This window comes from Physcomitrium patens, chromosome 22 (genome assembly GCF_059467195.1).
Source record: "Physcomitrium patens ecotype Gransden chromosome 22, ASM5946719v1, whole genome shotgun sequence".
In the NCBI taxonomy this organism is placed as follows: Eukaryota; Viridiplantae; Streptophyta; class Bryopsida; order Funariales; family Funariaceae; genus Physcomitrium; species Physcomitrium patens.
In genome coordinates this window covers 8,109,810-8,123,672 of record NC_143431.1, presented here as the reverse complement: position 1 = coordinate 8,123,672, position 13,863 = coordinate 8,109,810, and the positions used below count along the sequence as shown (strand labels likewise).

The window sequence follows — 13,863 nt, the reverse complement described above, 5'->3', positions numbered from 1 at the left end:
GGTCGTGTAAAAGCTAGACACTACTGCCCAGACAGATTTCGGCAACATTGTAACAAATGTTACGGTAGTGGCCATGGTGGGATATTGTAGCAGCTCTAACAGTAAAGCGCCCCATGAAGAATTCAAGGGCTTCGTGCACCTGCATTCTGATGAAATAAGCTGAAGAATGTGCAAACCACTTTAAATCGGATCAGAATAACTATTACTGCACTCCAGGATATTGATGCTCTACCTACCTTCTTGCTATCACCTTAAGTGATTGGAAGCAGCGTGGGATTCTGAACAGATGCAACACAAGCAAGAATAGTTGGAGTCTATCAAGGACACGGAGCACACAAGGAGCAGAGAAATTGGCTAAAAAGACTTGAAAGATGTACAAGATGAAACCATAATACTAAAATGTCAAGAATAGTACAAAATGTATCATGTGTGAGCTTTCGTGCCAGACTAACTCAATTACAAAGGGATGCCTGGGCCAGGAAAGTCGGGCACTCCACCCGGCACGTCGCCAGGTGTGGGAGGGCCAGGGGGGCTGCCAGGACCAGGGCCGGGGCCTGGCGTTGGCATGGGAGTCGGGGTGTCGCCTGGAAATGGAGGTGGGGCTGGCCCTGGAATTCCTGATGGCCCTGGTGATGGAGTCTGCGGAGGAGTCACTGGTGGTGGCAAGGGCGCTTCCCCTGGGGGCCTAATCTGTACATTCGGAATCGGAATAGAAGGCGCTGCGTCTGGCGGCAGCACAGGCTGGGACTGAGGGGGAGGAGTGGGCACAGGCACACCAGGTGGTGGGATAATGGCGGAATTCGGAGGTCGGATGGGTGGGCCTCGAGGGACTTCATCGCTGACGGTGAACATCGTCATCCTGGGGTTGAACTCAGGTGGCACTTGCGACGGAGAAGGAAATTCTGATGGCGATGGTGAAATACCAGGTGAAGGCGAAGGAGATGGCAGCTCTACTGGCACCGAAGGGACGGGCATCTCCGAAGGTCGGGAAGAGGGAAGCTCTGAAGGACCTGGAATTGGGAACTCTGGACCTTTGGTTGGAGGTTCCATCTCAGGAAATGGAGATGGTGGTACCTCGGTGGGGACTTCAGGAACTTTAGTGCCGGGAGAGCTTGGATCTGGAGCTTCTGAAGGGGCGGTGTCGGGACGAAACTCTGGAAATGTGACCGGAGTAGGAGACTCGGAGGGAGTAGGTAGACTTGGGTCCGGCACCGATGGCTGCGGGTCGATGGAAGGTGTCACATCTGGGTTGGGGTCGAGCTGTGGCCGAATGACTGAGGATACCTGCCTCCTTGTATCGGTATAAATCAATGCTGAAGACGGTCGTTGGGACGAGAAATGGACAGGGACGAAGGGTTGGAAGTCATATAAACAAACTGGCTTAAGCAAGGGCGCAGCTGATGATGTCCGCGGTTCGCAAGGTCTTGTAGCCACGACAGCCTTAGCCAATACGTTACCACATCTTCTTGAGCTGACCTTGTGCCTGCCAAATCTCCGCCCTGCCTTTGAGGTTGAGGTTGCAGATTTCTTAGCCGCAATAAATTCAGAACATGGAGCTGGTAGTTGCTTCCACAGAATTGTTTGGGTGGTGCATACTCTGCCAATCGCAAATATTCAATCCCGTCAATCCTACAAACCATTTCCTCCAAAAACTGCAAGAGTCTCGTTACACAAGATATTGCAAATTCATCTCTAATTGCATGTGGTGTGGGAGAGATTTGGCGAATCCCAGGGTGTAAGTAACAACAGACCATAAATTATCCGTTCAGTTTTTCGCAATGCAGGGAAGCGGTGAAAAGCACAGATATCTTTCGAGAAAATGAGGGAAAGTTCTATCAACACCTAGTTAATCCAGCAATCTTTCAATTCTTGGAAAGTACACCTCATCTGGTGGCAATTTCTAATGAAGACACATCAAGATTTCAACGGTAAAACTGAAAAATAAAAAAATAAAAAAAAAATTCCCTTGGAAAAGCTCTTGTTGTGTGAAACCCACAATGTACAACGCTAAATTCGTGACAAAGAGGCTAAATTCACGAAGTGAAGCAAAGTCACGAGCTGCCCTTTCTATTCCTTGCTATTCACTATTCTAGTTTAAGCCCCGAATTATACGAGCCGACAAGTGAGTCTGTTATTACCATCACATTCCAACTCGCTGCACAAGATTCATAAACAAAATTGACTTCGCATGCGCAAGGCGTAGGGAACAGGACCATACCTCAGGGATGCCATGGCTAAATCAAAGTCTGCAAGCAGTGGGGCACATGAGGGCTTCGTAACTTAGAATGGCGAGTGTTAATCTTGAAGCCAGAAGAATAGCCGCCTGAACAACGAAAATAATATGAAGCAGATGTAGAAGAGAAATACAACAGTCCAATTGGGCAGGAGCACAATGCGAGCGAGCACTTGCGAAGGAGAAGGAAATGGAAGGGAGTGGAGGGTGACGAGGAAACGATAAAGTGGGGTATACATGTGACAAGTGGAGCAAGCTCTTCGTATCCAAGTGGTGCTCATCCCTCATGTCTCGTATTCCCCACCGTGGCAGACGCACTGAGGGTCGCATAGCAATTCCATTCATTTCTCGATCGCAGGGTCACTCACGGTATCGACCATTAGATTCAACAACAGTTTGAACGGGTGTAAAGAGACTTTTCAGTCATCTCACAACTGACTAATGAATTCGCAGAGATAATAACCGACCTTAAACTGCTTCTGTGGTATCATAGACACCTTGAAGCTACTTGGGCGAGTCTGGTTTCTTCAAAATCATTCATTTGGATTGAAATAGACTACGCATTTTCGTTGCATGGGATCTGAACTTCGAAGGCAGATTTCATTTGTGTCAAATTCGCCAGTTTAGGCATCAAGAGGAGAGGAATGTTTGTTACGAAGGCATTACCATTTTGGAAACACCTATTCAATGGCAGTAGCCCTCTGTGCAGGTGAATGCTGGGCAGTCAACAAATTGCCAACTAACTACTATTTGTCTAGTTCAATCGTGAACGAATTAGACTGAAAAATTACTGACTATCAAAAAAACTACAGTCGCTTCGTTTGAACCAACACTCTATGTAGCATGACATTTTTTAGCCAGTTTCAGCGCATATTGATCATCTAGGATACATTTCCATATCTGTCTTCGTGCGGGTTTCGCTCAGCTGAATCAGAGGAGCCGATTCTTTTCCGCGAAAGCCACTTGAGTTTGTTAAGAACGATGAGCTGGTTGAATGTGACGGTGTTTCGGAGTGCATCAAACCCACCATAAACCCTGGGCCTGAAGTGATGGGAGGAAGTTCTATGTCGCCCAGCAACATGGCTACTACACGAGTCATGCATGGCCGGGTTGACGCTACCGCTTGTGTGCACAACAGTGCCACATGAAGAACTCTCAGAACCTCGTCTTCCACGTACGTATCCAAGAGTTTTCCATCCATCACGTATAATAAGTTATCCTCCGCTTCAAGTTTCCAAGCCTGAACACAAGAAGAAGATATTGAATCATGTCCACCACTATAATCAGTCACAATGATGACTGGTAGTGATCAGACTTGCAGTTTTATCAGCTTTCGGTAATTCACCCAGAGAATTGGCAAAATGATAGCAGTGGGAGGAGGATTGATAAACGTACCCATTCGAGAAGGTATGCTTGCTCTCCACGAATGTCAGTCCTAATGTTGAACCTTCCGCTCACTAGTTCAAGCAACACAATGCCGTAACTAAACACATCTGCCTTCTCTGTCAACTGACCCAGTAATGCGTACTCTGGTGCCACATAACCCCTTCCCAGCACGCACCAAACATATGCCAATATTAGTTCATTGGAAGTTATGTCAAAGAGCATTCCAAGAGAAAAAAGCTTACATTGAATAAACGGACTCTTTACTCTGGAAAGGCAGCAACTATGATTAAGCATTTCGAGAGCTACAGAGAGGATACGCGTGACTGTGCTTACAGTGTTCCCGCAACTCGAGTGCTGACATGACTTTGGTGATCCTCAAATAAGCGAGCCATTCCGAAGTCGGCTATCTTGGGGTTGAAGTTCCGGTCCAAGAGAATGTTGCTCGCCTTGATGTCCCGATGCACAATACGTGCCTCTGACTCCTCGTGCAGGTATGCTAACCCTCGCGCGGTTCCTAGAGCGATGATAAATCTTGTTGGCCAATCCATGGGCATCGCTCTTGCTCCTGCATTGAACGTGAAAGCGTGAGCCACATTTCTGGCATGGTCCTCAAAACCCTAATCTGAAGGATCTGACGAGGAAAACGATGGCAGCATACACGAACGCACCGAACAAAGTCTGATGGAGGCTCTTATTTTCCATGAACTCATAGACCAAGATGCGATGGTCTCGCTCCAGACAGCATCCTTTCAACTTCACGAGACTGCGGTGTTGCACAGCTGTGATTAGTGCGGCTTCGTTCAGAAACTCATGCTTCCCCTGGTAAGACTTGGCAGACAACGTCTTCACGGCAACTTCCGTCCCATCCGCTAGTACTCCCTACAGCGCACGAAACAAAGGAGCGTAAACATGAGCATTTGTGGGCACTCAAACCAGATAATTTTCCGAAACACATATGATGGGATGCAGAGCGCAATGTACTTTGTATACGACTCCATAGCCTCCTTCGCCAAGTTTGTTGCCTGGATCGAATGACCTTGTTGCTGCTTTGAGTTCAGCGTAGCTAAAGAGGTTCGGTTGCACTTGGAATTTTTGAATCTCTGCACCCAATCGAAGAAGTAAAGTGGTTTATGATCCATTATTGATTAACCAAACTCTTCAAACCAATCGCTCTGATAAACTACCTTCCAAGATGGCGAGTAGGAACAGGATTATGCAGAATTAAATCACAGCTTGGTCCAATTAGTAAACGCTACACACCAAGTTGATCCTCAAGGCGTAATGTTGTCCTGTTCTTTCTCCGTCGCACCACAAGCCCGCAAATACAGCATAAAACCAAGATCACCAAAACGATTGCTGCTACAGTGAGGCCAACAATCAAACCCACTGATGAACCCTTGCTATTCTTTCCCCCTGAAACTTGAGTTTGGCCTCCGCTCAACACATTATCAACAGAGATGGCTGACAAAAGAGGACCAAATGACCAATTCGAAGGTTGCGGGAGGCAGCAGGTGCCCTTCCCTGCGTAGAACAAATGAATGTCCAGCACTCCAGTAGTCACCGCGACTTGGAATTTCTCTTCATGCGCCACGAATGATCCTCCTGCCGTCTCACCTATGTCGAAATCTTTCTTCATCAACTGCCCCTGGAACATAATATGAACACGATCACAGTATAAGGTAATCGATCTGTTCAAAAGATATGGGCTTGTGATTGCCTAACTTCAGTAGTGAGCAACGGAAAGGAATTTTGTTACCTGCAAGTATATATCAAAAACTCGTCGTGCAAGATTGTCGTCACGTGTATACACTATCTCAGCGAAGGATAGAACCACGTTGTAGTCTCCATTTCGCAGCTGGGTAGCGTAGTACCTGAGGGACCCAAGCGACGTCCGTGCCGTTGCGTAAACTGTTTGATCCGCCGTTCCCGAAACAGGAGTACCTGATTTTACAAGGCTAGTGAAGCTAGCGCCTGGCACAAATCCTGTGCTACTCGCTGCCCAATGTTTTTTTGCAGCGAAGGCTGTTGACCCCAGTGTTGCCGTATCCTCTTCGTATTTTCCATGCACTGAACCCCCCACATTCACTGCCAAGCTGGTGACTGTAGCCAGCCCGCTTCGCACATTAGTCCCAAAAACTAAATTCCAATCACTTGCAGTTGAAAGAAACTTAGCACAGCAGTCATTCTGTCCTTTGGATAGCATCACACAGACCCATTGGTGTTCGGCATCTATATTTGCAAGCAACGAGAATCTCACCATTTCCAAGAGCAGAAATTACGCATGGAGTTTTTTGGTTCTGGCAGTTTAGCAGGGATAATCTGCACAAAGAACATTCCTGATGAATAAAGATTATGATAGATTTATCTGGGTAGTCGAGGTTCTTGTGGTGAAATTAGAATTCAATACTTTACTGCAAGCCCCGCATCAGCCTCAGGGAAAACATCAATGTTTGCGCCCAATTGCAGTCAGGTGCAGATCTAACAAGAATAATGAAAATCGTTTCATCGTAAAGGGATTTGATACCAGCTGATGAATGGAAAGAAAGATGACAATGGACTTTACAAAACATAAGCCCATCAATACGTGAAGAAAGCATTGCACCCATCCCAATGCAAATTCACAACACAGTTTTGGAAACATGAGCATCAAATTTATGAGGATGACTTTGCTTACTGAGGTTGAACTTGCGAGTTTACAGCAGTAATCGTCGAAAAATAATTAGAACCTAGTATCCTGTAATTCAAAATAACCATGCAAGGCAATCAATTGTATTTCCTTCGAAAAGGACAGCACAATCTAGCATACATTTACGCTAACACACACACACACACATATCTATATATATATATATATATATATATATTCAGCTAGATTGATACATAGATGGCTAGCTAGATTTGTGAGCTGTAAAACTACGAATATGAGGTCGGCTTTGAAACCGAGAGCCGAGTTGGTGGCGTACGTTGTAACTGTGGGTTTGTCAACCCATGATGGAAGAGTACCATTGAGAAAATTATACGACACATCCCTGAAAATTATACAAAACAACCACACAAGTTTTAGATTTCATGATCAATAGACCTCGTTGATTGGCTGACACAACTTACTCTGGTTCAATATTACTTTTTAAAACTTAGCGCCTTCAAACGGAAGTGTTCTTACACTTCTGTCAAGAAACTCAGTGCCCCAAGACCCTCGGGTAGACGACCTGTCAACGAGTTGCTTCCAAGGTACCTAGATACAGACCACACAATTTCTGAGTAAGAGCGATGAACCGCATTATAGCTTGACAACCGCGTCATTCTCGATGTGGTGCAAATGAATAAGAATTCTTTTAAGCAAGCCATTAGGATTATATACTCGTTCGAAGGCTCCGCCAAGTGATAGTGGAGTTGTGAACATCAACAATCGCAGGAGAGGTGCGGGAGTTTACAAGGTCTTCAAACTGGTGATTTCTGACAGCTGTGACGGTATTTCGCCTGATAAATTGTTGAAACTCAAATCTCTGCAGTGACGGAAAAGATTGCATCGTAAATAGACTAATCTCTTGCAGCAAGAAAAGATTGGCGATAAGGGTCATAATATACTCAAGTAGATGACTCAATCTGCTTGCGACACTAGAGGTGTTCCATGCTATATCAAGCATTAATGAAGGATGGCTGACTAACAGATATGACCGTGATGCTTACAAGTACTGCAGTTTTGACAGCATGTTTATTGTGCTGGGGATTGATCCAGTAAGTCGGCAATTTCGCAAATACCTGCACCAAGTACAGATACCAGTGAAGGAAGTAAGAAGTTATCCAATGAAGCAGTAGACATGCTTAAAAGACCAGAACAATCCTTCGCTTCACAACCTCTAAAACTGCGAGTTGTTTGTAAGTTTGAGGAACTTACAATACAGATAAATTCGACAGAGGTGTTGTAAATGTGGCTGGCAACGCTTTCCCTTCCGACAATTCGCCAATGTATCTGATGTGGAAGAAATTCCACAAAATTCTAAGATCACACAGGTTTATGACTTGCTATAGTTGAAGGACTGCTTCGATCTTCAAGCCGATCAGATCTTCGCAAATGTTGTCTCCACCATTCACAACGCTCAAGAATATAAATAACAAACAATAGAAACCATGATGGTTCAACACAGGCTTCACGAATAAGCAGTGAAAGGGCGATGGAGCTCACATTGCTTCTATGGAGGGAGAATTGAACAAACTGCTTGGAATAGGACCCTGTAGAAGTGGATTTCCATGAATTCTTCTGGAAGACAAGAACAGATAATACCATGGGTGAGGTTCGAGGGCCCAATACTGACACGAATGGGCCTGCAAGGAGATGAGTGTTTTTGGACCCTGCACTTCAAAACGGGCAAAACATCTTCACTTACACTTCAAGAAGCCCTGTGAAGTTCCCAAACACATCAGGTATTGGACCTGAAAGATTGTTGTCCGACAGCCATCTGCAGCCATGGAAATCAAACTATCAAAACAAATCAACGGATTCATGGCCACACAGCCAACTAGCCTGCCTAGCCTCTAAATGGGTTAGGTCATCCCTGCAGATTGTCGGTCTCGAACGTACTATTTTACAGATATACTATTTGGACACTTGGAGCTTGAGACTCATTTGGCGAAAGTAGTCCTACTTACAACTGTCTCACGGTTTGAATGGTGCCAATCTCGGAAGGGATTGTTCCATTCAGTTGATTACTGTCCAAATGCCTGCAAACGGGAAAACAAAAGATCCGAATTAAGAATAGGGAATCAAGCGCGTTGAACCTTCGTTTGTAAGTAAAGCTCAACGACGACAATGTCTGCCATTCAGAGAAAATTAGTGATTGTGTTCTGCTGAACAGCATCGATTCAATCATTGCACTATGTTTCAAGCTGTTCTCAACTCACAATAGTTGTAGAGCTTGCAGATTGCCAAGCTCACGAGGAATCGTCCCCGAGAAACCGTTTGTGCCGAGCGACCTGTGACAGCGGGTAGAATTAAATAGCTCTATTCAGAGATAGCAAAACAACGTCCATTTTTTTAGCTGTCACTTCTGAAAGGTACATTACCAACCATACACGCTGGTTTTAATTACAAATATAGAAAACTTCCCTACAGTTTCAACACAAATTCAATCCATTCTCCGCTCACGAAAAACGGCGAGGCTTGACTTGGAAGGGGGTAATATGGCTTACAGAGAATTCAATCTCGTGAGCAGTCCAATTTCCGGAGGAATCGGGCCAGTCATATTGTTATTGTACAATTGCCTGCGCCACAAAGTCAACAACATCATCAGAATAAGCTTCTAGCCCCAACGAAAGCCAATAAAGTAGAGGTCAGTGTCCCGCATAGATATCTACAGTAATGATAGAAGTGGAGAGTTAATGTCTCACAAAGAAGTCAAGTACGTGAGTTTCGTGAGGTCTTTTGGGAACGGCCCTTCCATTCCTGCCATGGAGAAATCTCTGCAAATAGCACAGTACAAGTGTCACACACACTGTGTGGCATGCAGCTTTGATCACTCAACTAATAGCTGCTTCGGTGGACTCGTTGTCGCGAAGTTAGGTTTTCAGGTTAGTGCAAGCGGGCAAAGAGGAGCTGAATTGCTCATGTGAGGAGAGCCCTTACATTCGCGTGATACGGCAAAGAGTGTTGGGCTGGCCAGTGTTGTCTGCAAAGTAGCAGTCGCACTTAACCTTCTGGGGGTTCCATGTCGTGCAAGGGTCCGAATCCGGAAACACCAAGTTTTCCAGATGGTAAGACAGAGCGACGTTCTTAATAAGCGCAGCTGCGCAAATCATTAGCACAAAATTAGTTTCTTCACTCTCGTCATATATAACGACCAACCCACAACGTCTTATAAAATTGTTGAGCTAGGGAAGTGGAATGGTTTGGAAGCTTGTCTCAAATATATCCCAGAATACAAAAAATCGTCTATGTAGTTCTATGATGTGTTAAGGTTTTGAAGTTACATTCAAGGCAGAATTTAAAATTTTACAAAACAAAGGTGATCCCTGAAAGCTATCGATGATACTATCCCGAGTCCATGCCTGATTTTAATCAATAATTTGGAGTAAGTTTTTCGGTGCGTCATACGTGAAATAGATTGCAATTACTCGTCATCCCCAATCATCCAGTCCCATCGAATCTTTTTGACACATTATATCGATTCCATGAAAGTGTGAACTTCGTCTTTGCATCAAATTATTCGGACGATTTCAGATTGCTGCCTAGGGTGGATAATCGCGAGGTCCACGCAAAAGAGCTGACAATTCCACACTGAACATCATAAATACCTTCCGTAGGATCGAGAATAGCGGTGCTTTGTGATTCTCCAGCGGCGCAATAATTCAACACCAGAAGCGTAATGATCGACACTGGACCAAAAAATCTGTGGCGCCTTGTTGTTCGATGCGGCTCCATATTTAACACTGCACCTGAATCCTCTGCAGACTATCCAAATTTCATTTCCCCCGCTGCCCCCAAGAGCCTGAGCAAACAGGTAATCCAATTTGCACACACGGCAGTTAAGGTACGAATCTAAGACCTGTTGAAGCAAGCTATGAGCGACTATGTAAACTGATGGGAGGTGCATAATTTTGGCATTGTTTCGTGGATCAAAGCCAGAAGAAGCCACGGTGTTCTGTGCAAAACAGCATGGACTTCATAAGCACATGAAAGTTGCGACGCAGTCACATAATTAGCTACGATCATTCGAACCAGACGACGTTCGAACCTCACGAACCACGATCCTATTCAAAGCCTAGCTGTGTAGAGAAGGCATGCAATTTCCTCTGGGGAGTACAAAGTGGTGACCGAGTGTGACGCGCACGTAGCTAGACACTCTGTAATCAAAAAGACCTTCTCGATACGCTTCGTTTCTATACCACGAACGATTACTACCTTTCGTTCTGTATCACATAGCTACCCAGTGTGACCAGTATTACATATAATTATATGTCGATTGCACCGCTATAAATGCAAGTTCATTTTATGCTCAATCATCGACATCTAGAGCACCAGTGGAGACGCTGACAGCTCTCTAAAGAAGTGGTCATTTTTCTAATCGACTGGGCAACTGCGAAGCTAGCCCACGTCGTCGATTCCCGTAGACATGAGTGTAAAGTTACCTAAGGATCCTCGAAGAATCACCAGATTGTTGATCAGATATTCATTTTCTCCAGCCTGCTCCCATCCTGTAACTCTTTCCAACACGGCAATTTTTGTTACACTTAGTACAAGAGTCCGAGAGTCATACACGGAATGGACAAGTTTGACTAACTATTCGAAGTTTCCGAGAGAGAACAGACACCGCCCCAGTCCGCATGTGCTAGTACAGTAGGTGCCCACGAAGAAGAGAGATTCACGATTTTCCCATCTAGCTTCACTGTCGTAGTAATGCCAAGCTCATGCTTATCTCACTTCCCACAACACCTTGTTTCAAGCTCAAATCTCATCATGAGCATAACTAGGAACAGTACCCATTTCATCACTACGGCAATTATACGATAGTCACAACACAGAACCACCGTTATTAAGGAAGCTGGCCCATTTCCAATAACTTAAGAATTTCATAATATTTGGAGTAAGTGTAGGATTCTAGGTGTTTTTACCCAATTTGGCTCAAAAATGGACTTTATTTAAATATTTGTTAGAATTTTATAAATATTCTTTTTGAATCAAATGCCAATCTAATTCCAACTAGTAGTGGCTTAGAAAATAAAAAATCATTCTTTTATGAAATTGAAAAGCATGGCATTTAATTATGCTATCAAGCTTCATCTAAATCCATACTACCTATGGATTTAATGAATTGAAGAAGCAACTGGAATTCAAACATCTAGTTATAAGTAATTGATGATTTTTTAGTGGGATTTTTGAAATCATTATTCTTTGTTTTTGCTCATCTTCAAACCTTGATTCACACATCTTCCATCTTTTGGCTGTGCTCTAACGGTTCCCTTAAGACCTCTCTTTGCCATTGAGTTGTATATGCTAAGGATATGGTATCAAAATATGTAGCAAACTTTTGAGGTTTGGGTAGATGGGCAACTATTATAATTGTAGCATACATTATATAGGGATAACATGATATTGAAACTATCTTCCAAACAAAAAATGAATGTCATTCATGAATTGCAAGCCATATATTGAAGGTCGCAATGAAATGTAATACTACAAGCCATATGTTGGAAGGAATAGTGAAATATAAATTGGCCTTATTATGTGTGTTAGAAATTGCAATGAAGTACTTAATTACAAGTTGTAGGGTGGAAGGTGCAATGAAATGCAAATTAGTCTTCTTATGTGTATTGGAGATTACAGTAAAGTGGCTGATTGTAAACCATTTGCTAAATCAATGCATGGCAATGATGAGGATGTATATTGCAAATCAATACATATCAAGCTTGTATCTTGTATTCAATCCAAATCTAGTGACTATGTATACTAAATAAGACGCACCAAATTTTGTCCTCTCTTTACACTCCATATTAAAATCTTAGTGCCAAATTATCCACATGGTCTCTATAACCCTCTTTCACTATTATACTTCATACCAAAATGTTGGTATTGAATCATCTTGATAGTCTTTACAACTTTCTTTGCAACCTGCTATACGTAAGCCTTTACATATAAGACTTGTAATTGTGCATGAAGAACTGAATATTGTGTCTTCACCTCTGCCTCTTTGCATGTAGCTTCTTGCTCTTGTACCTTATAAGCACATTCTTTTGTTATAGTGTCTTGTTCCCTAGCCTTGTAAGTGCGCTCTTCTATTACAACTTTTTAGTCTACAACCTTACAAACTTGTTCTTCTACCACTAAAATAGAATGAACTTCTCTTGAAATTCTCGTCTCCTTTAGATCTATCAATCTTTTTTATTTTTTTTCTTTTTGTCAAATTCACATTTTTTTTCTTTTATATTTAAGATTTAATTCTTAGATTTATTATATATTATTCATATATGCTTCTAAAATTAATATTAATAATTTTGAAAAATCTATTATAAGATCTACATTGCATTTCTTTAGGTTGGATTTTTTTATGATTATGAGTAATGTTAAGAAAGAAGGTATGGATTTTGAGATTTAATCCGCCATTTCTTTTGCCAACTCCAAATCTAACATATTTGCATCAACAAAAAAATAATCAATGGTGGAACTTGGAACCAACTCTAATTCTGCTATAATATCATGAACCAACAATGCAAGAACATCTTTATTAACCAATTCCATACTCCTACCTTCATTCTTTGCAAAATTTCCAAGCATGAAATTTCTTATCCAACTATTAAGGATAAGAACTTAAAAAAGATACATAAAAAAGTAAAAAATTAATCAAAGAGAGATCACAAACTAAAAATAATATATATATATATATATATATATATATTTATTTATTAAGAAACTAGAATGGCTATTGTTAAAGGCTAAAAAACTAAAGACTCTTGAAATTACACTAGAAGCAAGAAAAGAGTATACAAGAGTGAAAAAAGCTTCATTCTTACCTATAGATATATATATATATATATATATCTATATATTATCTATATAAGAGCTATGTGACTATATCCTATAGAATCTCCAATAGGTGTCTAATTTGTAAGACACATGTCTCAACTTGTATGGCAAGTTTTCTATATGTATGCCACTTCGTTAGCTTATACCACAAGCTATCAATACATGTAACATGTAACTACTTTATTGCTTAAGTTTCTAACCTATCAATCAGCTATAAACATGTTTAAAGATGAAACCATGTCTATGAAGTTTTTAGAAAGCTTTTCTATAATAAATTATCAAATTAACTTATTTTTATATAGTTCTATTAACTCATATTATCTAAATATCTATAAATATGTTCATGATACTACCGTCCTTTCTAAAGATGAATTCTACAAGGAATGGTGATCATATGTTGAGGAAGTCCAAGATGCGACAAACTGTATTTGCCACATATTTTGATCGTTGTTTTTTTTGAAGGTAGTTGATAGGTGTCAAGGACAAAGACTCAATGAGGGAAAATATACACAAAAAGGCTATCTCGATATAATAAGTCAAAATATAAACAAGTATGTATATTAAAAGGAAATTGGAATGGCTATTGCCACAAGACAAGAAACTAAAGACTCTTGAACTTGGACTAGGAGCAAGAAAGGAGTTGACAAGAATGAAGAAGCCTTCACTCTTGTCTCTATATATACTATCTAACTAAGGGCTATGTGGTGACATTCTATAGGACCTCCAA

At 42.1% G+C, this 13,863-nt stretch overlaps 2 protein-coding genes across 3 annotated transcripts; both read right to left on the bottom strand.

Moving 5' to 3' along the window:
- Positions 1–374: 374 nt before the first annotated feature.
- Positions 375–2,384, bottom strand: LOC112275091 (uncharacterized). The gene is made up of 2 exons (XM_024505093.3): positions 2,219–2,384; positions 375–1,597 (listed from the first exon to the last, which is right to left on the bottom strand). The coding sequence occupies exons 1-2, from the start codon at positions 2,230–2,232 to the stop codon at positions 457–459; spliced, it is 1,155 nt and encodes a 384-aa protein (XP_024360861.1). The 5' UTR covers positions 2,233–2,384; the 3' UTR covers positions 375–456.
- A 425-nt stretch (positions 2,385–2,809) lies between these two features.
- LOC112275089 (putative LRR receptor-like serine/threonine-protein kinase At1g56140) lies at positions 2,810–10,638 on the bottom strand. 2 transcript variants are annotated; one of them, XM_024505092.3, is made up of 22 exons: positions 9,911–10,638; positions 9,243–9,402; positions 9,008–9,079; positions 8,810–8,881; positions 8,522–8,593; positions 8,270–8,341; positions 8,008–8,079; positions 7,806–7,880; positions 7,518–7,592; positions 7,310–7,381; positions 7,054–7,125; positions 6,783–6,854; positions 6,583–6,648; positions 6,294–6,353; positions 5,877–5,938; positions 5,376–5,719; positions 4,880–5,264; positions 4,601–4,719; positions 4,288–4,498; positions 3,953–4,184; positions 3,629–3,779; positions 2,810–3,473 (listed from the first exon to the last, which is right to left on the bottom strand). In XM_024505092.3, the coding sequence occupies exons 1-22, from the start codon at positions 10,035–10,037 to the stop codon at positions 3,111–3,113; spliced, it is 3,006 nt and encodes a 1,001-aa protein (XP_024360860.1). In that variant the 5' UTR covers positions 10,038–10,638; the 3' UTR covers positions 2,810–3,110. The 2 variants fall into 2 exon arrangements, with proteins under 2 accessions (XP_024360860.1, XP_024360859.1); XM_024505091.3 differs by having other exon boundaries at positions 7,518–7,619; positions 9,911–10,635.
- Between the last annotated feature and the right edge of the window lie 3,225 nt (positions 10,639–13,863).